Source organism: Phoca vitulina, unplaced genomic scaffold (assembly GCF_004348235.1).
Source record: "Phoca vitulina isolate PV1807 unplaced genomic scaffold, GSC_HSeal_1.0 scaffold2, whole genome shotgun sequence".
NCBI classification, from domain to species: Eukaryota; Metazoa; Chordata; class Mammalia; order Carnivora; family Phocidae; genus Phoca; species Phoca vitulina.
In genome coordinates this window covers 4,128,418-4,155,751 of record NW_022589705.1, presented here as the reverse complement: position 1 = coordinate 4,155,751, position 27,334 = coordinate 4,128,418, and the positions used below count along the sequence as shown (strand labels likewise).

The following is a 27,334-nucleotide window of genomic DNA, read 5'->3' as shown; positions in this document are numbered from 1 at the left end:
TTGCGAGCCTGGATGCATGGTGGCGATGCCGCTGAGTCATGTGATAGTGCTGACTGGAGCTTCATGAGCTCAGCTGTACACAGATGTCATACAAGAAGAATATTCAGAAAGCAATGTCCTACTAATAATGGGAGCCAGAGGACTGAAGTGACAGAAGTCTCAGCAGGGGCGGGGCTAGTTGGGGAGTCCTTTGTCAAACTTCTGGTCAATAGGAGCTTTGTTGGGGGGCTAGGAAGAGGTCACCTGTGTGAGTGATTATGTGCATGTCATGAGGCTTTGTAAGATAACAGTGAAATCCAGAGGAACTATCGGGGCTAAACATCTCTTTGTCTTTATGCCTTGTGGATGGATAACTCGGTCAATGAAAAGATGTTTGAATTTACACAAATATTTGAATTGCAGAGTTGTTTTTGCTGGAAGTATATTGATGAGATCTACACTCTTTGTTCACACATATTTACCTTTCACAAGACCAGCAGGAAGAGTGCCCACTGCCCTGGCATTATCAAATGTTTCTTTCTGAGGCTGATGCTGGAGGTTGCTTGACTCTTGTTAGGAAGGCAAGCACACACAGATCCGATCCCCACACCATTCGTGATTCATCTCACCTGTCGTACCAATGACTTTGCGTGTTTCTGTGTGTCCAGGGCACATTATTTTAGCATCAGGTAAGGGGAGAGAGGCAGGAGTACCCAGCTGATGGCGAAGAAAGAAGAGACACCCAGGGACGCCTTTGAGTTCAGCAGCTGTAGGTGACTCCGCCTTTTAATCTCAGAGTCTGCAAAGGGAGAGAAAAAAGTTCAGGGTCACAGAGGAAAAGCTGGATGTCTTCTTCATGTGGCTGCTTGGCAAAGAAAGGTACCTGAAAAACAGAACAAGTTGATTCTAATACAACTTATACCCCAATTTGGGGGCAATTTTGTACCCTATTCTCTACCTCTCTGTAACTGGCTTAAAATCAGAGCTTTCTCTTTCTTCAAAGGAAGTTCCTTTCTGTTGTCCACTCCAGTGAACACTCAGCCAAATGAAAAACTAGACCAATAAAGAGACTGTTATTGCTTACCAAAGAAAGAATAAGATAAGTGGTCATGGCCAGTCCTTGGCTTCGGACACATTTTTTTCCTGTAGGCAGTGACCTTTACAGGTTCTGTGTCATTTGCTTCATCACACCACTACAAAGCAATGCGAAAGTATTGTTCTCATTTGAAGTCGAGAAAGGTAGAAGTGAAGACATGAGATTACTCTTCTTTTACTCTATTTGCTTCCTAGACAATCCAATCTCATTTAGTTCGTTTCAGCTTTGACACTTACTAGCTGTGTGACTTTAGGCAGGTTACTCAACCTATACATGCCTCAGTTTCTTCACCTAGAAAATAAGGCTAAGGTAATAATGGACTTCACAGAGTTCTTTTGAGGATGTAAAGCACTTAGAACAGGACCTGGCATGTAATAAGCACTCAAGTATCCCCTGTAACAACAATAAGAGGGACCCCACTCGAGCCCAATAAGCATTATTTCCACTAATCTGACCATCTCCAAACCCACCTCCTTAGTCTGAGCTCTGTCCTGAGTTCCACATCTGGATTTATGGTTACCACTGTATATGTCAGTTAAAAATTTAATTATTCAGTAAATATTTTTGAGCACCTGCTGTTGGGGTTCAAAGGAGTCCAGTAAGGAACACCCTCTTCCCCAGCTGAGTTCTGAACCAATTAAAGGATAAGATAAAACGAGTGAGGCAACTGGAAGACCAAAATGTCACCTTTATCATTGGTTAAGTCTGATAATAAAAGATGAAGCTTTGTCTGCAGGCAGATGGGCTGCCCCCCAGACTTTCCCAGTGACAGGCAGCACCAGCCTGGGGCAGGCTTCCCGCCACAAGAGCAGGTTCTGCTTCTGAAGAACTGATGGCTTAGAGGAGCACACTTTCTGAGGGTTAGCTAGAGAGAAAAGGAAAAGAAGGAGCCAAACTCTTTGTGTCTAGCTTCTCCTACAAAAGTCCCTAATCAGGTAAATTAACTCCTCCTCCTCTGGGGAGAAGGGGAAGAAGGGAGACCAGAGAGGCTAGAAGGGTTACATTGGTGGGGAATCCTTTCTCATGGAAGGAAATATGTAGGGGAGGGTTGAAGGTTATGGGGAGAATGCTGTCACATGCTGGGTAATGTGCCATGCATTAGACATCTCTACCTATGTGCACAATTCAACTCAACATCTCCAAAACCCTCACCTTCATGTTGCTTCTCCTGTTTTAATTTTGGGTTGATAGCATTACTAACCTCCTCAGCAACTGGGGTTTAGACCCATTTTGACTTCCTCTTTCTCTTGTCCTTCATATTTGTGTAACCAAGATGATTTTTTTCATTAGCTTTTGATTCTTCCCCTTTCCTTTCCATTGCCACTGTCCCAGTTAAAGCCCTCCTAATTTCTCCCCTGGACCATTGACATAGGCTCCTGACTTCATACCTTCCTATTCTATCAAAACCATTCTTTTCTCCTTCAAAGCCCAGCTTCAACTCTGCCTCATCTACTGAGCCACAGTCATAATTAACAATTCTTTCCCCTAAACACCACATCTACACTGGGATTAATTCCTCTTACGACATTTATGCTATTATGCTATTCACCTCCATATTTCATGGGACTTAAAAATTGCTTTGTACATATTTGGCACACAATAGATACTTGTTGAACGAATGACCTAAATTAGCAGTAGAGTCAGAGAACACAGGATGTAAACTCTGCCATCTCATCCAATGGTTTAAAAACATGTATGGAGTACTTTGTACGTGGCAAGAAGGAATTGTGTTATTTTCTGAATTTTGAGCTATGTCTTGCTACCATATTGTATTTAGTCCTAGTACTGATACATGGGACACTTGTCCTGATGTATTCAATAAGCATGTATGGAAAAAGAATCCGCTCACTGAATAAAAGGTGTGCTCAATATCTGTGGTTTATTCAGTTATTGTCCTTTGTACTGGAAGGCTTTAGTTATCCAGTTTGGAGATATTTATTGAGATCTGAACTGAGATACTATTGTTCACACCCATCCTTCTAAATGCCCAATGCTTCATTTCCCCCTTTTCTTCAGGGAAGGCCTTCCAGCAGGTACTGCCTGATTGGTCTACGTGTGGGCAACTGACGCAAGTTGAGCCTTTCTGAGAATGTAGAATAAGACTGTGGGAGTAAGTCTCACTCTGGTTCCTCTATCGAGTGAGAGAGACTTTTAAAGCTAGGAACTCTTGGGAATCACATTCTGCCCTATAGACTAAAACAAGAGAAACTAAATTAGAGAGTAACAAGAGAATAGAGAGTTGAAAATCCCAGTGGAGTTTAAATTCCTGGTTCCAGCAGTTCCTGAAGCCAAATTACTCTTTCTGTTCTTGGTTCCATGAGCTATCCTAATGCACTTTTATTAAATTCTCTGTTTAGCTTAGGCTATTTTGAGTTGGTTTTCTGTTACAATCAACTAAGAGCATTCTAGTCACTAGTCACCAATTTGTTCCTCAGGATGGTGGAAGAGCTCTCTTTTTCTCATATGTATGATTTGTTTGTTAGATATTTTTTTTGGTGGTAAAAAACATAAAATTTACCATCTTTACCATTTTTAAATGTACAGTTCAGTAGTTTTAAGTGTATTCACATTATTATGGAACAGATTTCCAAAACTTTTTCATTTTGCAAATCTGAAACTCTATACCCATTAAACAACTTTCTTTGCTTTTCCCTCCCCCACAAAGTGCTGGTAACCACCATTGTACTTTCTGTTCCTCTGAATTTGACTACTACTTTAGATATCTCATATAAGTAGAATCATAGAGTATTTGTCTACGACTGGCTTATTTCACTTAGCATGATATCCTGAAAATTTATTTATGTTGTAGCATGTGAATTTCCTTCCTTTTTAAGGGTGAATAATATTCCATTGTATATATATACCACCCTTTTTTTTAGAGAGAGAGAAAGAGAGAGTACGCCTGAGTGGGGGATGGTGGGGAGAGGCAGAGGGGAAGGGAGAGAGAGAATCTTAAGCAGGTTCCACACCTGGCATGGAGCCCGACGTGGGGCTCCATATCACAACCCTGAGATCATGACCTGAGCTGAAATGGAGAGCTGGACACAACAAACTGAGCCACCCAGACGCCCCAATATACCACATTTAGTTTATTCATTCATCTGCTATGGATATTTTGGGTTGCTTCCATCTCTTGTCTATTGTGAATCATGCAACTATGAACATGGGTGTACAAATATCTTTGAGAACCTGCTTTCAATTCTTTGGGATATATACACAGAAATGGTATTGTTAGATCATATGGTAGTTCTATTTTTAAAATTCTTTGAGGCATCTCCATACTATTTTCCATAGCAGTTGCACCATTTTACAATTTCATCAACACACGTAAGTGTTCCAATTTCTTCACATCCTCACCAATACTTGTTATTTTCCATTTTTTTTAATACTAGCTATCCTAATGCTTGTGAGGTGATACTGTGATTTTGATTGGCATTTCTCTGATGATTAGTGATATCGAGCATCTTTTCATGTTTGTTGGCCATTTGTTTATCTTCTTGGAGAAATGTCTATTCAAGGCCTTTGTCCATTTTTTAATTGGGTTATTTGATTTTTTTGTTGTCGAGTGTAGGAATTCTTTATATATTCTGGACATCAGATATATGATTTGCAAATACCTTCTCCCATTTCATAGGTTGCCTTTTCATATATATACTTTTAAATTAAAAAGTAAGCTGAAAAAAATATGATTTATTCAGTTAAATTCAGCAAACATTTATAAGGTACTTAAATGTACAAGGTATTCCACCTGGTTCTGGGCTTGATATAAGACAGCAGTTCTCCTGGCATACTCCTTCCACTATAGATTGAATTTAATTCAGCTGCAGTAGGGATGGTCTTAAAAGTCATAATCCAGTCTGTACATTTTCTTGACACTAGCTCAACCCTAGTTTTTTTTATGCACTAAGGTAGGGAAACTAGGGTGCTGGGCCGCTCTGAGTCCTAGTTTTTTTTTAGCCTGGGAGGCCAGTTCAATCTAGAGCTTTCTGACTAATCCTGGGCCAATATTAGTGGGATCATGAGCCAGTCCTAGATGGGTTGAATAAGACTAAGTTGGAGTCGGACCTTAAGACTTTTAGTCTTCAGATCGAAAATCTTCTCAAAGGCAGGCTGGAACCAAATCAGTTTTGGTTGGGGGGCTTGGGATGTAGATCACCCGCTGAATATATCAAAGATATCCAATATTTGTCATTTTCCTCATTGTTTCACCAAAGCAGTCTTATTGAGTTAGGACCACAGAATCCTAAATACTGCTCTCCGGGCAACTACCCCCAGTCAATGAGAAGGCGTACAAGATGAAGCCTCATTGTGATTTTTGACCTATATTCCATAAATATTGTTTTGCATTAGTCTTCTTATGTAATGCAATCCCAACTATAATTGTGCTCAAGTTCTCCATGAAGAGGACTCTCAAGCTTTCTATAACCCGATACATAATATATCTGTTAAGCCAATTAGATTTTAATTTGTATTTTTTTTTTTAAAGATTTTATTTATTTATTTGAGACAGAGAGAATGAGAGAGAGCGCATGAGAGGGGGTAGGGTCAGAGGGAGAAGCAGGCTCCCCCAGGGGCCCGATGCGGGACTCGATCCAGGGACTCCAGGATCATGACCTGAGCCGAAGGCAGTCGCTTAACCAACTGAGCCACCCAGGCGCCCAATTTGTATTTGATTTTAGCCCAATAAACCCATGCAAAAAGTGTGGGGAAACCCACCTGTCACTTTGATATCCCCCGTGGCTTTGGCAATGTTGTTCTCAATCATACAGGAGTATGTGTTGTTGATCGTGACATTGTAGAGTACAGACACAACCTTCATGGTCACATTCTCAGAGTTCAGCTCAAAGCTGGTATTGGAGACTTCTGAGAAGTTGGCTCCCTGGTCAACTTGGGATGCCCAGACCACTGTGGGCTGGGGGAACCATCGGGGAGCCTCACACCGTAAGCTCTCTGAGCTGGCATTATAGTCCACATTCACCTCTGGGATGCTGAAGGCTGCAGGGTTGGAAGTGAAGAGGGGCAGATGTCAAGGTCATACAGATAAAACAATATAGGCTTTGAAGTGCTAGGTCTTAAAAACATAGTCATTTCCACCATTGAAGTGACTCAGTACTTCCCCAGTGGGCCGTCTGTGTATGGCCAATTGTATTGTAGATGCAAATAATGATTTGGACAACCCTTTGGCCAAAATCACAAACTCTAAGGACCTAAGTTCTAGGTATAATTGTTATAACAGATAAATTTCTCCAACTAAGAGGAGTTCCAGTTCAACCCTTAAAGATAAGGGATAAAGTTGATCACAAAATGTTTATTCCTTAAGGATTTTGGACATTTTCTCAGGCACCTATGAAGCCTCTTGGATTTTATGAATTTTTCTGCCTGGAGGATAAAGTTAGGGTGGGGAGGGAGAGGGAGAAGGAACAAACAAACAGCATTCACCCGTCACCCACAGAAATTCCATACACAGGCCTTGTCATCACAGGGGTTTGGATTTTGCTTGGGTGGAGACTCTCCAGCCCTGGTGTCCAGGGGTAGAGACAGTCATTTGTTTTCTTCTAAGATAATCCTCTTTATTGGGGAGGTAAATGAACTTTGAAATTAAGACTAGCTTCCTCTAATATCCAGGCAGTGAGACATTTGTGGAAAAATGTTAAGGCCTGGACTTTTGACTATAAAATGCTTATTATGCCAAATGGCAAGATCCAAGTTATTAATTTATTTAGCACTTTCCTTTGACTCTGAGTATGCTGGGACTGAGTGAGCGGTGAAAGGAAAGCCCTTGCTTTGCCCTTAAAGAATCTTCCATCTAGCAGGGGAGATGAGACTCATCTGTTCACAGTAGGCAGGGAATGAGCTCCTGGGAGATGATGTAAGGAGCTAAGCGTACATGACAATGAACCACCATGGAGGGTGCACTCCGTGCCAGGTACCAAATTCCAGACATTATTTCATTCGATCCTCACAACTGTTCTAGGGATCTCTATTATTATCACCATTTAAAAAACAAGTTTTTAATTTTGGAATAATTTTAGATTTACAGAAACATTGCCAAGATAACACAGAGAGTTTTTGTATACACCTCACCATTTTCCCTAATGTTAACATCTTAAACAACCATGGTACATTTGTCAAAACTGAGAAACCACCTTTGGTATATAACTATTAACTCATCTCCAGACTTTATCTGTATTTTACCAGTTTTTCCACCAATGTCCTTTTTCTTCCCAGGATCCCATATTGCATTTAGTTGGCTTGTCCTCTTAGGTTCCTCTGGTCTATGTCAGTTTTGCAGTCTTTCCATGTTTTTCATGATCTTGACAGTTTGAGTGGTCCAGGTCAGGTATTTTGTAGGGTGCCCCTCTATTGGAATTTGTCTGGGGTTTTTCTCATGATTAGATTGAAGCTATGTGTTTTGGTGAGGAAGGCCATAGAAGGAAAAGTGCCCTTCTCATCATATCACATCAGAATGCATACTATTGACATGACTTATCATTGATGATGTTAACTTTGATCACCTTGCTGAGGCAGTGTTTGCCAGGTTTCTCTGGAAGTTGGACTTCACTAAGAAAAACACACCCTGAGTGTGGTCAAGGAGAAGGGAGGAAGTACTAAGCTCCACCTCCTGGAGTGGGGAGATCTAAATACATTATTTGGAATTCATCTGTAAGGAAGATTTGTGTCATCTCCCTCATATTTATGGAAGTATGGATTCATGTGTATTTATTTTATACTTGGAGTTTTCATTTACTACTATGCTGTTTGTTTTGTTGCTCAGATTGTTCCAGCTTTGTCATTGGAAGCCCTTTCAGTTGGCTCCAGGGTCCCTTTGACATGACCCTATTAATCCCCATTTTAAGATGAAGAAACTGAGGCTCAGTGAGTTTGCCTTGCCCAGGCCCCAGTACTTGCCCAGGTCTGGCTCTAGATCACCAATAGAAACACATGTTATCAAGTGTCCAAGGAAGGCCTGTGCAGACTAGTGTAGGCCAGGAGGCCTCAGGATACTTTCTGCCTATTTTGTAAGGCCTTTCTCAAATGCCAAATTCTCCATGGGGGCTCTCCTATCCCTTCCCTCCCTATGCATTTGGATGTGATCCTTCTCTCCCTCTGCATCCCCAAATCACTTTATATTTTTCTTAAAACATTGTTAGACTTTATCGATTATGATAGGTATTTACCTATTTTTCCTATCTCCGCCCCAGCCCTCAACTCTATAAGCTGTGTCCTGTGAGCTCTGTAAGAGGAGGGACCATCATCTAGTTTTCTCAATCATCCTTTTACTCCTCACACTACCTCTCTGAGTTTCTTATACATAAATTCACCAAGCTGAGTTGATAAGGAAGGGTGGGATTTCACTGGGGGAGGATTAGTGTTTATAGAACATTATTGTTTTTGGTTAGTTCCCTTTGAACTTCTCCTAAAATAGGTTCCATTGCCATGAGTCTCTGGAGACTGACTTCAGACTTGGGCTAGAGCCTACTTAGCACAGAAAAATCTCAGGCCAGATCATGGGTTTCTCTTACTAGCAACAACAAAGGCTACCATAAAAGAGACCACATTTATTTTGGCAACTATTTCAGGGAATATACCTGAAAATCCAGAGAAGAGTAGAGTCCAGAACAGAAGATTTTAAGACCTAATCTTATAGGGGGGCTATTTTTGGAGTTGGTGCGGGTCTTGGACAGCAAGGATGACTGGTGGCAGGATGGTCTTTGTCTTACTGGTCACTCATGAGCATAAACTATTTCAGCAGCATCCCGTGGTTCTTAGCCCCAAATACCTTTGGGCGCTCTCTTTCCCCCTTGCCAAAAGTAACTCACCTCCAGTTTTATACTCAAGGTTGGCATTCCCCTTGCCCTTGGAGGTGATGATGTAACATTTGTAGGTGCCAGCATCTGTGAGTTGCACATTTTTCAGCCTCAGAGAGGCATTGCCACCTATCACTTGATCAGCAAACACTGCTGTCCGGCCTCTGAACATTTCATCTTGGTCTGACAGGTCGTCTTTGCCTTCTTTGAACTCATGTACCAAGCCTATAACACCTTCCTTCAGCCACTGTATCACGATATCAGAAAGCTTGATGTCAGGTTCAAAAGTGCAGCTTAGGATTCCATCCTCCCCGATGTTTCCAGCTGAGGTCAGAGTAGTGACTGTAATGGAGTGTTTCCCTGCAATTCAGGAAGCAAGGATCAATGCCCAGGGAAGTTGTCGAATGTCTACAACCAAACCCTTCATTACCAAAGCCAAAACAGAGACTTCTGTAATAAACTAGAAATATAGAAGAACAGGAGAGGCATAAAAAAAAAAAAAGGAGACATAAGAATAGAAAGAACAGGAAGACAGTAGTCTTGAGTCTACAGCAGATCTGCTCCTTGAGAATAGGCAACCAAACCCTTGAGAGGCACCAAGAAGAGAACATACTGATCTTGGAGATTGAAGATGAGAATTCAAGTCCTGGCTTTGTCACTTGATAGCTGTGTGACCTTGGATAAGTCATGTAACCTCTCTGGGTCTCAGAAAAATTGAGGTAATATCTGTCTTACCTACCTTAAAGGGTTCTTGTGAGGATCAAATCAAATGGATGTGAACTTGATTTGCAAACTGTAATTACATACATAAGGTATTGTTATTCTTAGTTAACCAGAAGGGAAACCTCATGTTAACTAAATGTGGCTAGCAAATTGGAAGAATGCTAAATTCTAGAGTGCTGTTACTTGTATCTCCATTTGAATGATGAAGAAACCAAAGCAGAGAAGAGATAAGTGCCTTGGTCAAGGTTATAGTGCGAGCAATGGTAAAATGAAAAATGGTACTTAATTAAATTAATTTTTTGGCTTAAGTTAGAAGCCATCCCCTCCTCTCCAAACATATCACCAGTAGAAATATTAATTATGATGTCAGCCGTGTCCACGGCCTCTCCCCCACTTGCCCACTGGATGGCCTGGGCAGTCTGTGAAGGATTGGCCAACTGTTCTTTCCTCACTGGAGGCTGCTGGCTGGGGATGCCTATAGGGGTGATTTAATTAACCGAATCTTCTTGAGAGGCTCCTTCTGTGATTGGATGTGAAGTGAAGGAGAGGAGGGGTATTTGAGCCCAAGAGGAGAATGGAGCAGTTAGAAAGAAGTGTGAGGGAGAGAACGTGAAAGAGAAAGATGAAGAGAGTCCTCCATCCCTAGAGCTGTCTTAGATCCTGAGGGTTTTCAAGCCTAGTTCCTGTCCCAATCTCGGAGTATCCTTTACACAGACACTTTACATTAAAACAGTCTGGACAAACCTCTCTTTCTTACAACCCAAAAAGTCCAAATTGATGAGTCCTGAGCACTTCTCAACTGTACTTCTTAGCTTCCTTATTGCTATTCCTGCCTCTGATCTTTGCCTCCGTCCAATCTATTTTGTAAAATTGCATTAATCTTATAGGTAGACCTTAAAATACAATCTGGACATGTCAGTTTTATAATCACTAATCTTCCATGGTTCCCAAGGGCTGTGGACTAAAATTCAGACACACTAGCATGGCCTTCAAAGCTAAATGCTACATGGCGCAGATACTGCATGGAACATAGTGAATGCCCCCTAGACATTAGCTCTTATTGCTACCTTTCCAGCCTCATTTCCTACCATGTCCTTTCATAGTCTCTACTGTTTATGTATATCAAGTGATTTATTGATTTTCTGCTTTCACTGGAAAGATACATAAGCAAAGTGTACATGCTATTTTTCAGATTTCAGAGATAAACATGAACACAAGGATATCTTGACATTTCACCTCTTCTAGCCCCTTAGGGATTGGAACTAATTGCCTCCTAGGCCTTTGGAAAGTAGGTAAAGGTAATGGATGAGGGACAGAGCTGGAGAAGCTAAGCCAGATGGATTTATATTAGAAAGAACAAAGAGTTACTGATGGGAGAAAAATTATAGGTTAAAAAAGAGGCAGAAGAAAGAAAACCTGTACATGGGCTGGCTTGGGAGGATGTTTTGGGGGCTTTAGAGTGTGAGAGAGGAGAGACTTGGGAGCAGCTGCTATGCATGGTGGAGAGATTTGGTAGAGAATTATATGCGAGATTTGGGAGAGAAATGATAAAAGAGGATAGTATGACGTTTTGCTGTGTAATATGAATGCAGCACACCCCATCCCCTGCCTCGGCATTTTCTTGAACATGCTTTAAAGATTTAATTTGCTTTTCAATTATTTTTACTTGACAGACTAATATCCAAGACATTCCAGGTTATACACGCTGGTTATACAATTATACTACGCATCTTCACACCCCTGTTCATCTTGCACCTAAAATTTATAGTTCTCTCCTCTCCTTTAGCACCAGTTATCCAAATTCTACTTATATTCAAGGCTGTTCAGATGGCAGCCCTTGCATGAAACCCTCTTTTGATCTGCCAAGACAAAATTAATAGATTCTCTACTCTCCCATAACACTTTCCCTTGCCTTTATTATAGCAGCTGTCTCCTTCTACTTTGTGTCTAGTCTGGCCCTGGCACAAATTTGTAAGCTTTTCAAGGACAGAAACTGTCTTAATGATTTTTGTAAGTCCTATGATGCTATGATGGTTCATTGTATTTGTCAATTTGACTGGGCCATGGGATGCCCAGATATTTGGTCAAACATTCCGAGGTATCTGTGAGGATGTGTCTGGATCAGATTAACATGTGAATCAGGAGACTGAGTAAAGCAGATCGCCCTCCTTAAAAGGGGGTGGGGGGGAATCATCCAGTCAGTGGAAGACCTGAATAGAACAAAAACCCTGAGTAAGAGGGAGCTCCTACCACTTGACCGCTTTCAGCTGGGGCATTAGTCTTTTCCTGCCTTTGGACTAGAACTGAAACACTGTCTTCTTGGATCTTGAGCCTGCCAGCTTGGGGACTGGAACTACACCCTTAACTTTCCTGGTTCTCAAGCCTTTGGACTCAGATTGGAACTAAACCATCCGGGTCTCCAGCTTGCTGACAACAGATCTTGGGATTCTCAGCCTCCATAATCATGTGAGCCAATTCTTTCTAAATCTCTCTCTGTCTCTCTCTCATCACACACACACACACACACACACACACACACACACACACACACACTCATGCAAAATCCTGTTGGTTCTGTTTCTCTGGATAACCCTGACTAATACAAATTTCGGTACTGAGAAGGGGGGTGCTGCTGTAATAGATACCTAAACATGTGGAAGAAGCTTTGGAACTGGGTAATGGGTAGGGGCTGGAAAAGTTTTAAGGTGCATACTAGAGATAGGGATGTTAAGGGTGATTCTGGCGAGGTCTCCGGTGGAAATGAGGAACATGTTATTGGGAACTGGAGGAAAGGCCATTCTGTTATAAAGTGGCAAAGAACTTGGCTGAACTATGTTCTAGTATTCTGTGGAAGGTTGAATTTACAAGTGATGGAATTAGATATTTAGCTGAGGAGATGTCTAGCAAAGGTTGGAAGGAGTATCTTGGTTACTCCTGACTGCTTATAGTAAAGTGTGGGAAAGGAGAGAGATGAATTGAAGAAGGAATTGTTAAGTAAAAAAGAACCAGGGATGCCTGGGTGGCTCAGTCAGTTAAGCAGCTGACTCTTGGTTTTGGCTCAGGTCATGATCTCAGCGTCCTGGGATCGAGCCCTGTGTCAGGCTCTGGGCTCAGAGGGGAGTCTGCTAGAGGATTTCTCTCCCTCTCCCTTTGCTTCTCCCCCCCACCCTGCTGTCTCTCTCTAAATAAGTAAGTAAGTAAATAAATAAATCTTAAAAAAAAAAAAAGAACCATAGCATGAAGATTTGGGAAATTCTCAGCCTATCCGTATTGCCAAAAATGAGAAATCTGTTCCGAAGAGAACACTCAGGGTAGGGCTGCACAGCCATTTGACAAGGAGATCATAGGTGCTTCTCCTGGGCTTAAGCAGCCACCTCAGCAGAAGCCAGGAATAGAGATGGGGATTGTACCAGCAGCAACACCACCAGCAGGGGACAGAAAAACGAAAGGGGTTAGAACAAATGAGACAAAATGAAGGAAGGCTGTCAGATTTCTTAGATCCTGCAGGACAGGATAATAGAGCTATTCAGACATAACTGTGTGCTATTCCTCCAGAAAAGGGAAGAATAACCCTGAAGGTGATTCAGAGATCATCAGGGCTCCTTGAAACCTTCTTGGTTTCAAAGGATGGGGGCCACCGCCTCTGTTCAACAGGCCAGACAGAGGGTCACTGATGGTAGCCTTAGAGATGGGGCTACCTGAAGCCTGGGGAGGACTTTCCAGCCTCCAGAAATGTGAGAAAATAAATTTCTGTGTTTTAAGCCACCCAGTCTATGATATTTTGTTATGGCAGCCTGAGCAAAGTAAGACAAGTGCCTAGTGCTACATTTCTACAAAGAAAAATAGTATTTGTTGAGTGAATGAATAAATGAATGAATGAATGGAGAGCAGTAGAAATCAAAGCACTGTTTGAGATAACGGTTCTATCCAAAATGGTTGTAGGAGTAAGGAACATTCGGTGGGATTATCACATCTAAATTTCGGGGAAATGTGAGCCAGTGAAAAAGAAGGCAATGAAAATACAGAGAGTCCCAATAAAATCATGGAGCAAGTATAACTGTGTTAGAGCAAGAATAAGTTTGATTGTAGTTTATAAAGCGCCATTAAAGTTGAATTGAAAAATTACTTTTCAGAAAAAATACATGATTGACACAGTTTATGGGGGAAATGAAATGGTAATGACATATCTTAGTTTGGTAATTTTGCTACTGAATTAATTTTAATGTGTTGGCCCTGAGCCCAAAGGTAGAGAATTTGCTGAAATATCTCTTAGAGAACTTAATGACTGAAAATAGGCAAGTGTGGAGTGCCCCAGGGACCTGCTGCAGACTCTAGCCCATTTAAGGTTGCATTAAAGATGTGGCAGATGGGAGGATATAATGTCTATTAAATTCTCCCCTCCTTCATCAAATCAAAAGGAGGAATAAAAGCCAGTGAGAACTGAGAAAACCAGGAGGACCTCACCATTGCTTTGCACCCAGAAAGCAATCAATAAATGCTTGTTAGGTGAATAAATGATGATCAAAAGTGATTAAATGAAATGTAATTAGCAAGCAACAGCATATAAAATTGTTTCTCAAAAAAAAAAAAAAAAAGATATCTGTATTCAAACTTGCAAACAAATATTGGCTCAAAGAGCTATGTTCTGGGAAACACAATCTGGCCTGGTAGGATTCTCCAGGCCTCTTAACCACCAGTGGCTCTTGTGTGGTGAGCCATAGGGCAAAAGGGCTCTAGGAGGGGCGCCTGGGTGGCTCAGTCGTTAAGCGTCTGCCTTCGGCTCAGGTCATGATCCTAGGGTCCTGGGATCGAGCCCCGCATTGGGCTCCCCACTCGGCGGGAAGCCTGCTTCTCCCTCTCCCACTCCCCCTGCTTGTGTTCCCTCTCTCGCTGTGTCTCTCTCTGTCAAATAAAGAAATAAAATCTTAAAAAAAAAGGCTATAGGAGGTGGGTTCAAGGCAGTTATCTCTTGACAGAGAATTCTGTTAATTGAAACAGGCACAGATTTGAACTTTAAAGTCGGAAGACCCAGCTACTTACTGAAAATATGTTCTCTAGCCCTTGAGGGCTAATTACTATGACAGCTCTGGTTTGCATGGGAAAAGAGGAGCAAGCCAAAATCCAGAGTGTTCTGTTTTCAGAGGGCCTGAGCGACATTCAATTGCCCTGTGCAGTAGGAGCAGAAATCTCTTGGAAAAGTGAGTTTACAGGTAACCAAAGCAAGAATTCTTCACAGAGATTATTAATCTGGAATGTCCCAGTAGCGCTGGATTTAACCTGGAAAATGAACTTTCTTCTGTAAGATAGGAGTTCCGTAAGACAAGTCCTGTACGTTCCAGCAGCCTAGAGGACATACTGGAGGCGTTCAGCAGTGGCCACTCAGCACGTGCTGGAGCCCAGGCGTCTAGACAGACACCATAGCACAAGGCTTAACGGTGGTAACACACAGACTTAAGCTGGCTCCAATATGAGTGCCATTCATGCCCGAGAAGAGAGCAGGTTTGGGGGTAATTGTTGCTTCCGTGAGAAGAAATTAGGAAGGATGCTGGGCCGGGCTCGAGGAAGGAACAATGTGGGAAGCAGCTGGTGTTTGAGAACAGGTGTCAGGCGGTCTGGGTTCGAGTTTCAGCTGTATCCCTTCCTGGATATGTGACTTTGGGCACTTTTTCTAACTGCTTTATTTCATCATTTTTTTTCATCTATAAAATGAAGATGTTAATGATAGTTAGAGGCTCCCTCAGCTGGTCCCTGAAAGGCCTAAATGATACAACACAGGTAAAGAGCTTAACACAGTACCTGACTTGCCACATATTAGCGGTCTTAATGGTATCGATGACCATTATTAACTAGAATCATTTGGAAAGATTGCAGATCAGAGCAGCAGGCAGAGAGGAACACTTTATTAAGTGCTTCAGTTAGAGTGACTCGTTCTAAGCCTGGTAAGAACCACGAGAGGTAAGAATTACCATGATAGCCATTTTATAAATGAGGATAAAGAGGCTCCATGGGAGCCAAGCGCTGCCTACAGCCCTGTATCTAGCAAGTCGCGGAGCCAGTATTGAACACGATCTTGTCTGGAACTAAGCCTGTCCTCTTTCTACCACGTTCTGCTGGTATCCATGGGCAGATTGAGATATGTAGAGATTGGTATCCCCACCTTACGTAAAAACGAAAACAACTGAAAACCATAAAACCAAAGTAAGAAAGGCCAACAGCTGTTTCTCAGATGATTACAATTAAAAAAAAAAATCTCTCACTCTTCAAACAATCTGTTCAGTCTTCTGTTTTGGTGCCATAAGCACATGCCTGGTTGGCTTATCCAGTGTCCAAAGATGCAGCATCTATTCTGAGGCAGTGTCCTGAGGCCTCCTGCCCTGGCCTCTCTAACTTCAAAGGAAGTCGGCCCTGGTGTGGCCAGGAAATTGTGCAAGTTTTAGGAAGTGCTATATAAATGCATTAATAATCACAAATTATTATTAATGGCAATATAAATAGCAGTGGCAGCCATTTTCTATGCTCACATGCCAGGTACTTCACAAACACTTTTCTCATTTAATTCCCACAACGGCTCTGACTCTTTTACCAGCGAGGAAACTCTTTCTGGAAAGTTAAGTTATGTCCCAAAGGACATACAGTTAGTGTCAGACCTGAGATTAGAATGTCTCTGTCTGATTCCTAAACTCTTCCCTTACACAGAGCCGTTTGAGGTCATGCGGTGAGTGAGTGATAGCACAAGGACTGGGCTAAATAGGGTCAGGGCTCTTTCCACATATCTCCCCCCTTCTCGAAGGGTCATCCACAAACGCTGTCCTATAAGCAGGGGTTAATGGGATCCTCTCAAACAGTCCACCTGCTACTGTCCCACCTGCTAGATGTGCAACCAACCTTGGGTGAGTACATCAGGATGTAGTAATAATGCTTATCTCCTATTTGTTGTGAGTAGTAAATCAGATGATGTATGCCGAGTTATTTAATACAGTGAAGTACACATACGAAGGATTCAAAAGATACCATCATCATCACTTACATAATGCCATTTCCTTAATTTCACTGCCTTAGTATTAAGCCAGCTAACATTTTATTGAATTTATCTAAAGTGTGATAATATGATGCTCTCAGGTAAGGGTTATGGTCTTTTTAATAAAAGCAATTGAGAAAAATCCAACTAAAGAGTGTTAAATTAATAAACAGCCCATTTTATCCAGAACAACCAGCTCTTACCCCCATGAAATAGGAAGGAGGCGGAAAACCTCTTCATTGGTGGTAGGGTTTTAATATTATTGGTGGAATATTGCTGAACTGAATAGACTAGCTTTTATCTATGTATCTGCCTCTCCAAGCATCCCTTCACTTGTCCATTCAAAAACCACTTAGGGAGTACCCTCTTCCGGGAACTGAGCTAAGTACCTGAGGTCACCGTAGTTACTCAACAGGAAAAAGTGTGAGTGGCAAAGTGTTGACTTTCCCAGGGAAGCTGGGACAATATGAACATTCTTGCTCGGGTAGTCAAAGCCCCTGACAAGCAAGACATAATTCCAGAGGGGCTCTGATGCCAAGCCATTTAGCCCTATGCCCAAAAAGCTTAGTCACTAAGATTTAGAGTGAAGGACAGGCACTAGGGTTTTAATTCAAGGTAGTATATAAGATCCAGAATAGGGTAAATTATAACTAAGGAAGAATTAATTAAGCATTAGTGAGGAAGGCACCGAAATGTATGCACTTATATCTTTAAAAGTTAGCCCAAAATATTTGCTTTATTAATATTTTATTTCCAAAAAAATATATACACATGTTTTATAATATATATTTGTCATATGTGTGTACATATAGGAGTTATTAAAGTATAACATACATACATAAAAATGTACACATCATAACTGTGCAGTTTGAAGAATTACCACAATTTCATCCCACGTAATTACCACCCACACCAAGAACTAGGACTTTATTATCCCTCACAAGTCCCCTCGTGCTCCTAATGGCTACCCCCTCCCTCTGCCCCTGCCTTTCTAATAGCAGAGATTCATTTGCCTGTTTTTGAACTATATATACATGGAATTATACAGAATGTACTGTTTTGTGTCTGGCTCTGTCACTCTACGTTATGTTTCCCATATGGACATGTACTCACTCTCCTCAGTCACTAGGAAATAGAAATTAAAGCCACAACAAGATTCCACAATATCGAGTGTTGGTGAGGACATGGAGCACCGGATCTCTCATACACCTCTGGTGAAGAGTAAATTGGTAAATCATTTTGGAAAACTGAATGACAATATCTACTAAAAGCTATTTATTGCCTTCTTTGACAAACTCTTTTCCAAAGTGCTTAGTTTTAAGATTTTAGAAAAAAGAATTAAAAGACAGCAAACAAAGCAGAAAGAGGGACGTTAAAAAAGATAAAAGCCAAAATTAATAGGAAAACAATCAGAGAAAGTAAAAAACGTAAACCTGGTTCTTTCAAAACCACTGTTGACCTCATAAACCTGCTTTTTAAGAGGAGACGGAGACACACACACACACACACAGTGCCCAAGATTAGGAATAGGTAAAGAGATAACATAAGAAAGAAAATGAATTATAAAGGGATCTTAGCATGAAACAGGCAAGTACATTCAGAAACAGATCCATACACATTTAGATACTTGATTTCTGATAAAAATGGCACCTGATGAGCAGTGGGGGAAAGGCAGTGGTTTTAAAAAATGGCGCTAGGTCAACTGGAGAGCCACGCGGAACATGTGAATCTTGACCACTGTCTTGCACCATACCCAAAATTACTTTTGGATGCTTAATAGATATAAATGTGAAAGGTAAAACAATAAGGCTTCTATAAGATAACCTAGAAAAACATCTTCATGACCTTGGGATAGACAAACACTTCTTAACCAAACAGGTTATAAAAAGCTCCAGTATAACGGAAAAGATGGATTAAATGGACTAGATTGAAATTAAGAGCTTCTGCTCATTGAAAGACTTCACGAAGAGAGTGAAAGCCATAGAGTAGAAGAGATTTTACAATGCATATCACCAAACTGCATCCAAAACATATAAAGAATTCCTACAAATCAAAAAGAGAAAGACAGATAATCCAATTGAAAAATGGATGAAAGACAAAATAACTTTTTTTAAAGATTTTATTTTTTTAAGTAATCTCTACACCCAACGTGGGGCTCAAACTTACCACCCCGAGATCAAGAGTCACGTGCTGTACCGACTGAGCCAGCCAGGTGCCCCGAAATACCTATTTTTGTTAAAGAAAGTGAGGAAGGGGGCTAATGCGTTTTTGAGGCAAACACATCTACCATGTGTTTTCTTCATTTAGGCCTTGTGACCACGATTTGGTGGCCGCACACCCATGCCAGGGGAGAGGGACAGAGAGAAAAGGCAGCTGGAAATATAAAAACTAAAGTCGCCAAGGGACAGCTTTGGCCGCGGGCTAAGTTAAAATAGAAATGTTGGCTGGAGTCAGGCGGTTTAAGGGAAATGGAGCAAACATGTCTGCCTCAGAGAAGACGGCTGCTGGCCTACCTCAATGTCTTACTTAAGGTGCCTCCACAACAGATGCTGCCAAGACATGGTCCACACAGAAGAGGAAAGACAAAACTCTTCCTGCAACTGACGTCAGCTGCGCTTCAGAGACTCACCCTCCACGTATAGTGACACCTGTTCCCTCCACTGGTCACAACCAGTATTCTCTTTCCCTAAGACCCCGGTGTGCAAAGACCTCGTACTCTTGGACACGTCAGCAGAAGCTTCACTGAGCAGGAATCCTCCAGGCCAACCCCTGGTAGAATGGCTCAGCCACAGCCCTCTCCCTCGGACACCGTTTGGTTCTCTCAACTACCTGGTGACATTATCTCCCGGCCCTATACCTGAGGAAACCGAGGCCCAGGGGGGTGAAACGACTAAGGCGAAGAGAGCATAGCCAATAAGCAGAAGAACCAGTGTTCTACTCTGAGATTTTTCTGCACTCTTTCCATTCGGCCCCATGGAGTGGTTGGGCCAGAACGGTGAGGGGTGAGTGGGTCACGGTAACGCGAGAAATCACATACCTGAAATACCAAAACCGATGATAAGGGCAATGGCTCCAGCCAAAATAATGATGATGCTAATAATGCTATGGAGAGATAGAGAAACAGGAAATTACTCTTCATTTCACTTGACATGCTCCCTGGCGACTGGGTTTCATGTGTGTCGTTTGTCAGAAGTGCTACTGAAAGCATCTTGACCTCTGTCCGCACCGTAGCCCCTTCCTAGAAAGAGGTGCCTTAGGCAGGGATCTCAACAATCCCCATCTCCCCAGGTGCTGGGAGAGATGAAAGGAGTGACCCCTTTATCTGACGTCGTGTATCATCTCACTGTCCTATTTCCAGATCGGGAAAGACCCCGTACAAAGATGGTTGGGGCAAAACTGATGACATGTCTGGAGTGCTAAGTGCGACTTGATGGGGATGGGTCCCATACTCAGCCCACACGGAGCATCAATGCCCATCATTGATCTACCTGTCTTGTCTCCTTCCATAGACTTCACACTACACTAAGGACAACGGTCATGTCTTCGCCTGTACCCACTTGTCCTTAGTTCCCTGAACCCTGTAGATCCTCAGTGGGAGTTTGTTTTCTCTTATTAAGAAAGTAATACAGGGTGGCACCTGGGTGGCTCAGTCGTTAAGCGTCTGCCTTCGGCTCAGGTCATGATCTCAGGGTCCTGGGATCGAGCCCCGCATCGGGCTCCCTGCTCCTCGGGGAGCCTGCTTCTCCCTCTCCCACTCCCCCTGCTTGTGTTCCCTCTCTCTGTCAAATAAATAAATAAAATCTTTAAAAAAAGTAATACGTATTTCTTACAGAAAGTTTAGAAACTACAAATAAGTTTTAAAAAAGAACAATAAAATAACCTGCAATTCCATCATCCAGACACAACCGTGGTTAGCTTCTTGAGATGTATCCCTGCCCTTTTTCAATGAACAGATTAACAAATGGCATTTGGGGGAAAAAAATAAGGAAGTACTGTTTATATTTGCTGAGTGCTAGAACTACTTGGCAGACATGTTGTTCTAGGCACCATTTATGGATGATATCATTTATCTATTCAATAACCTTACGAGGTAAACACATTTATCATCTGCATTTTACAGATGAGGAAATGACACAGGGAGATTAAGCATCTTCCCTCAGTGCACATTGTTGGTCAGTGGCCGAGCTGGGAATGGCATCTGTCTCTGGAATCTGCACTCGTCTACTCCCCACAGGCTCCTCGAGCGGCACCAGCTTTAGCTGCTGAGAGTGACTCAGGCGGAACAGAAGGCCCAGGTCGGCGCTGATGTGTTGGCAGAGCGGCTCCTGGGAAGCTGGCCCATCGCTGCCCGCCCTTGTGCACAAGTCGTCAGGCAGGTGTCCTGGGCCACACTCTCTCCCCGCTGGCAATTCACACAGTCCCCACGCCCACACTGATGTTACTCAATAGCAGGACAAAAGAGAGGCACAGGGAGGCAAAGAATGGTGCCACAGAGAGAACAGGGAAGCGCGGGACGTTTGCCTTTCTGCCCTGAATAGGCTCATTGTACCCAGCTCCCCTTGGCTCAGGGATGGGCCCACCGGAGAGAAACAACAGACGTACAAGAAACCATTTGAATAAACAGTTTCCCTGGAGGTCAAGCCCTCGTGAGGTGCAGCTGTAGAGGCAGCAAGTGAATAAGCCAAATGATGCTTCTAATAATTGGGTATCTGCCATTGATGCTAAGAGGAGACCACGTTGGACAACTTCCCCCTCTCTCTACGCCTCGGGACAGCCTTGGTTCTCACTGCTCTGAGTGTGGGAGAACAGCTACACAATCTCGGCAAGAGGCACGGACTGCTGAGCCAGAGGGCGGACTTGACTTTGGGACCTGGGGTCTCACTTACCTTCAATCACTTCATGTCTCTGAGACTCGGTTTCTTTATCTTTAAAATGGGAATAAGAGTAATTCCTACTTCACCTGCTCTAAGGGTGTTAGGGGTTGTGTCCGCCCCCACCCCCAAAATTTACATTTTGAAGTCCAAACCCCAAGTCCTTCAGAATGTCCCTTGATTTGGAAATAGGGTCTTTGTAGATGTAATTCGTTCGATGAGGTCATACCAGAGTAGGGTGGGCCCCTAGTCCAATAGGACTAGTGTCCTTATAAAAAGGGGAAATCTAGCCACAGACATGCACACACACCCAGGAAAACACTACATGAAGATGAATGCAGAGATTATAAGCCAAGGAACATCAAAGATGGAGCACAAACCACCAGGAGCTGGAGGGGAGGCCTGGAGCAGACTCCCCCTCCCCCTCTGAAGGAAGTGACCCTGCCGACGAGTGGAGTGCTCATCTCTGGAGCTGTGAGAGAGCACGTTTCTGCTGGTTAGGCCATCCAGTCAGTGGGTCTTTGTTACAGCGGCCCGAACAAACTAATATAAAAGGGTTGTTTTCAGATCAAAGTAGACAGCGGTGGGTGGCATAATCCATAAAGGGCCATTCACATATTGCTTTTTACCATAAAAAAGTTTACCTGCAGCTCTTTGCTGTACCTTTGTTATTAAAAGCTATGACTTGGGGGCTCCTGGGTGGCTCAGTCAGTTAAGCGTCTGCCTTCGGCTCAGGTCATGATCCCGGGGTCCTGGGATTGAGCCCCACATCGGGCTCCCGGCTCAGCGGGGAGCCTGCTTCTCCTTCTGCCTCCCACTCTCCCTGCTTGTGCTCTCTCTCTCTGACAGATAAATAAATAAAATCTTAAAAAAAAAAAGCTATGACTTAATCCTGGGGACTAGCCCAACTGGTAATAATAGCAACATTATAGTATTTTGATACATCAAAAATACCATGCACCAGGCTCCGGGCTGGTGTCCAATGAGCATTTTCCCCTTTATCAAGTCCTGCTGAGTAGCTCCTTCATTTCTCTCACACCTCTTCATTTCTGTCTTCACTGTCCCCGGTCACCACTGCATCTCCCCAGCATCTTTCCGGTGCCCTCCTCACAGTTTCCCCTGTTTGCAGTCCGGGATTTCTATACAGGAGCGGCCAAGGGGAGACAACCCAGTGGCAAGTGGGAGCTGGGGTGATGAGGGGGACAGTGGACATGCTGAGGTCCCGAGCGTGGCTCCCGGACCGATCCCGCATGGGTTCGAGCCCCGGCGCCACCGCCTCTAGATGTGTGACTTCAAGTTCCCATTCCTTCTTGTTCAGATTAAATGAGTTACCGCAGCGTTACCACGAGTTCGGTGATTTCTACAATCACTTCGAATAGCGCCTGGCACCCGGGAAGCTTCAGTAAGTCCTAGCTATTCCGGTTCTTATTTTTCTGCTGCAGTGATGTAACCAACACGCTTCTAAGTTAGAATGTATGTTTCCTTGGTGGTGCCCATGGGAGCCGGTGTGGGGGTGAGCCCCTCGGCTCAGCTACTGAGCTCTTTGTAAGAATGATTACCAGACTGTAATGGAGTCCTCATAGTCCTCTGCTTAAAACTTTGAGCACCCTGTCATCTCCCCCATGGGAGATTCACTCTTTGATGTGGCCCACATGGCCTTTCAAAGGGGGTACCTTGCCTTCTCCCCAGTCTTTGCCTCTCCGCACATTTCCCCTCGAAGATTGCAGACCCCTCCGCCCCCCGGCCACAGGCCCTCCCTTATGCCATCCTCTACCCTCTCTCAGGCAAAGCAAAGACAACGGAATGGATACCTGGCCGCTCACCGACAGGAAGGGGACGGTGGGGCTTGCGTGTACCCATCAGAGTGGCCGAGCCCAGCTCCGTCACCCGCACACCCACATGTTCCCCCAATTGTGGAAGCAGAACCCTCCTGGCTATCAGCGATTTCTCTTAGCAGCAATCACCTCGAGGTTTGCTTCGGAGCTGCCGATCCCTTGGGAAATAGCTCACCCTCCAGAGCCTCGGAGAGAGAAGCAGAAACTCTCAGAGCAGCCAAATTACCTAGTTCCTGCCTGCTGCTTATTAATTTTTTAAAAAGTTGAATGAAATCATCACATAAGGTGTTCTTACATTGCTTTTTGGTTTTTACTTTTCCAGCATAATTTCCGATAACGATGCTGCAGGAAATTTTTAATGCTAAGCTGTCTTTTAACCACTGCATTGGAATTCACAGTGCACATTTGTTAGACATTCCTTACAAAGGGGCCCAGACGAAAACCAATGCTTTTGGAGGATTTGTTCATTTAGGAAACATTTATTATTTATTGTGTGGAAGATATTGCTGGGAGGACATTGTAGAGATGAAGTGCCTGCCCTCAAGCAGCTTTTCTTTTTTAAAGACTTTATTTATTGGAGAGAGAGAAAGAGAGAGACAATGAGCAGGGGGGAGGGGCAGAGGGAGAGGGAGAAGCCGACTCCCCACTGAGCCAAGAACCTGACGTGGGACTCGATCCCAGGACCCTGAGATCATGACCTGAGCCGAAGGCAGACGCTTAACCGACTGAGCCACCCAGGCGCCCCCCCACCCTCAAGGAGCTTATAGTGTAACTGAGGTAAAACACACACACATGCACATACAACATACACAGACACACACAAACACACACACTGTAATAACACAACACACATGTGGTCAGGGCTTCAGTAAAGAGAGGAACAAAATCTCACAGGAATTCTAGGGAGTAGGGTGTATTTTAAATCTGAGGGAAACAAGGGGGCACCTGGGTGGCTCAGATGGTTAAATCTGAGGGAAACAGGGAGAATAGAAGTGTATTTCCATGAACAAATTTCAAATAAAGTAAAGAGAAAGGCTTCACTGAGAAATATATTTGGCCAATTCATGCTGCTACATGCTCTCTAAGGCAGAAACCCGAAGAAAAGTGGTATTTCTGCTGCACGGACAGGGTCAGGACCCAAGCATCATGCGCAGGGCTCTGGGCTGGGAGAAGGGGCTTTCAGGGGCTGCAGGACTCAGAGCCTTGCAGGGGACAGACTTGGATTCTGCCAAACATGTAGTATGGACTACCCGAGGATGGTAGTTCTCTCACATGTCTTTGCTTCTGCTGCCACCACCTTGAAAGAAATTAGGCGTTTCTGTGAAGACATGATATGTGGGTTCCAGAAAAGGCTCACACTGGACCAAATCACACAACACAGGAGCAAGGCTTATGGGGAAAAACAGGGTTAAGGGCAGACCACTCACAACCTAGGTGACTTCGTAATCGATCTACTAACAGAAATACTACTTGGTATGTGGGGAGATAACTCTGACAGCCAAAGCGGGCAGCTCAGTAGGGCCAGAAGCCGCTTCAGGGGCTATTAAAAATGCACAGAAACAATTGAGCAGACACAGACTGAGGGTGCTGTGCACCAGTGAGTTTTCTGGAAAGATGGGTACATGGGGAGGGGAGCCTAGGACGTGCCTCTTTGGGGAGGGAGCTCCAAGGGCAGGTATTTATTTAAAATTTAAAAAAAAATAAAAGCGCCAAACAAACCTGAAAGCCACACCAAGCCACAAAATTCCCATGTGGCAAGAGGCCACAAGTTCAGAAGGCTCCCCTCATCCCCACCCCTGCATATCAGCTCTAGCTCCGTTTCCAAAAACAAAGGATTTCTGGATCTGCTATGCAGTGTGTAAAGCACTCATTCTGGAAGACATAAGCGCTCTTTGTTTTATCCAAACATTAATGGTTTCTATGTTCTCTAATTTCTGCCTCCTTCCCAAATACTGACAGAACCGAGAGATGCCACATTCCTTAAGATCATCAGCTTACCTCCACTTGAATAAATGATAAATGATTAAGACTCTGAAAAGTAGATTAAGTTAACACACATATGATTAATCTGAATAAATTATACTTTTAAATTAAATATACCAACCAGAATATTTGAGTAAATCAAGTAAATATTTGAATAAATCGAACATATTACTTTGTTCATAAACTAACCAAGCGACTGAGTTTATAAAGAACACTGAAATTGAAGACATTTATTTCAGCCTATCCAAAACATTTCTCTTTTTTTCCCCCATCAAAGGTGAAAAGGAATTATTTTTAAATACTATGTGGAACAGAGCATTGGGCTTTAAGGTAAAATTATCTATTTTCTAGATATCGATTAGTACAGGTTTTAAGTTTCTGAGAGGCTTAGATTATTGTCCCCTCAAACACTTTTTCCCCATCTCTACAGTCCCCTGCTTTATCTCTTTATATTGGTAAAATCAAGGCCGGTATTGATCTAGGGAACTGCGAGCATGAGCATTTGTGAGTGGTAAATGGAAGGTCAGGAAGCAATTGGCAAAGAGGAGACTGCTACGTGAGCTTCAGCACTGGGTGTGGGGTGGGGGACGCCCTTCTGGGCAGCCCTGCCCTGTCCACACTGCTCTCATGGTGGTGGACAGCATGGCTTTCTGTTTGGGAAAGACATTTTAGAAAACTGCATGGGAGATACATGGGTGCTTTTGAGTATCAGGTTGAGGCACCCTGTCTTCCTTTAAGATGCCACTAAGAATCATGACACGGTATTATGGGGGTCCTCCAGAGCACAGGCCCCAGGATTACATCCTACCTGGGCCTCAATGCCACAAAACCAGGGAGACACGACCAGCAAATGGATTGCATCTCACATGCCAGCTTCTTCTGAATGATCGATAGTAATGGCCTCGGATATTGCGTTGGAGAAGATTGCAAGGCTGCCTCCGGGCTCAGCAGCAGAGAGTACCATTCATGATGAGTGACTTCTGAGTGAGCATGGAGGCCCCGTGAGTGCCATCTCTGGGCTAGCAGCAACACAGGAAACTAGCCACTAGCCACCAACTACCAGAGTCTTAGGCTAAGTTTATCCAAGAGTAATGACAGTAAAATGGTGGACACTCGTCTGTGTGCATTTTTGGCCCGCATTTTAAGAAGAACACTGATGCACGTGTTTGTTTAGGACAGGGTTTCTCCGGCTCAGCCCTATTGACCATCTGGGCCAGATAATTCTTTGCTGCTGGGGGCTGTCCTGTGCATTGTAGGATCTTTAGCAGCATCCCTGGCCTCTCGATGCTGACAGTCGTCCTGCCCTTCTGTGACAACCTAAAATGCCTCTAGACATGTCACTCCGGTTGAGAACCACTGATCTAAGAGAAGTGGGACCAGCAATGGTGTTGTGATTAGAAGACATTGCTTTTGAAGAGGAGTTGAAGGAACCGGGGTCGTTTAATTTAGAGGAGTCGAAATATAGTGACAATCATGTCAGAAATTGAAAGGTGCCATATGGGCCTATTCTCTATCACTCTGGAAGAAACAAAGGCAATAGGTCAAAGTTCTAGGAGGTGAGATTGAGATTCGGTATACAGAGAAACTTTCCGGCAGAGCTCCCTGGTCCTGGCCTGAGACTGCAGAGTTTCCCGTCACGGGACATGTGCCCACAAGCAGGGGCTGAGTAACTACTTAGGGACAGAAGTGGGGAAGGAAGTTTGGGGGCACCAGATAGGGGTTGGAAGAGTTTTGAAAGTCCCTTTCAAAAAGTGAAAGGATTCCATAACTCGATGTTCCTCAGGATTTGCTCTGGCCCTTCCCCTGCCTCAGTTGTACATTCTGTCTATGCCTCCTAAAGCCTTTATTAATAACATAACAATGATAGCTAATACTTCCCGAGTGCATGGCCTCATTTATCTCACTTAATCCCCACAATGACCCTACGAGATGGGTACTATTATCTTTCTTTTTAGTGTTAAGGAACTCATCCAAGGGCTCACCCCTAGATTATTGAATTATAGCAGGATTAGACTTGGGTC

General features: G+C 43.4%; 1 protein-coding gene across 1 annotated transcript in view; it reads right to left on the bottom strand.

Moving 5' to 3' along the window:
* Positions 1-411: 411 nt before the first annotated feature.
* The window catches only part of VTCN1 (V-set domain containing T cell activation inhibitor 1), a 50,770-nt gene continuing 23,847 nt past the window's right edge, over positions 412-27,334 (bottom strand). The window contains exons 2-5 of the mRNA XM_032415567.1: positions 19,662-19,726; positions 8,896-9,243; positions 5,792-6,070; positions 412-778 (exon numbers count right to left, since the gene is read on the bottom strand). Of these exons, the coding sequence (XP_032271458.1) occupies positions 654-778; positions 5,792-6,070; positions 8,896-9,243; positions 19,662-19,726 (817 nt within the window). The 3' untranslated portion in view covers positions 412-653. The remainder of the gene's footprint in view (positions 779-5,791; positions 6,071-8,895; positions 9,244-19,661; positions 19,727-27,334) is intronic.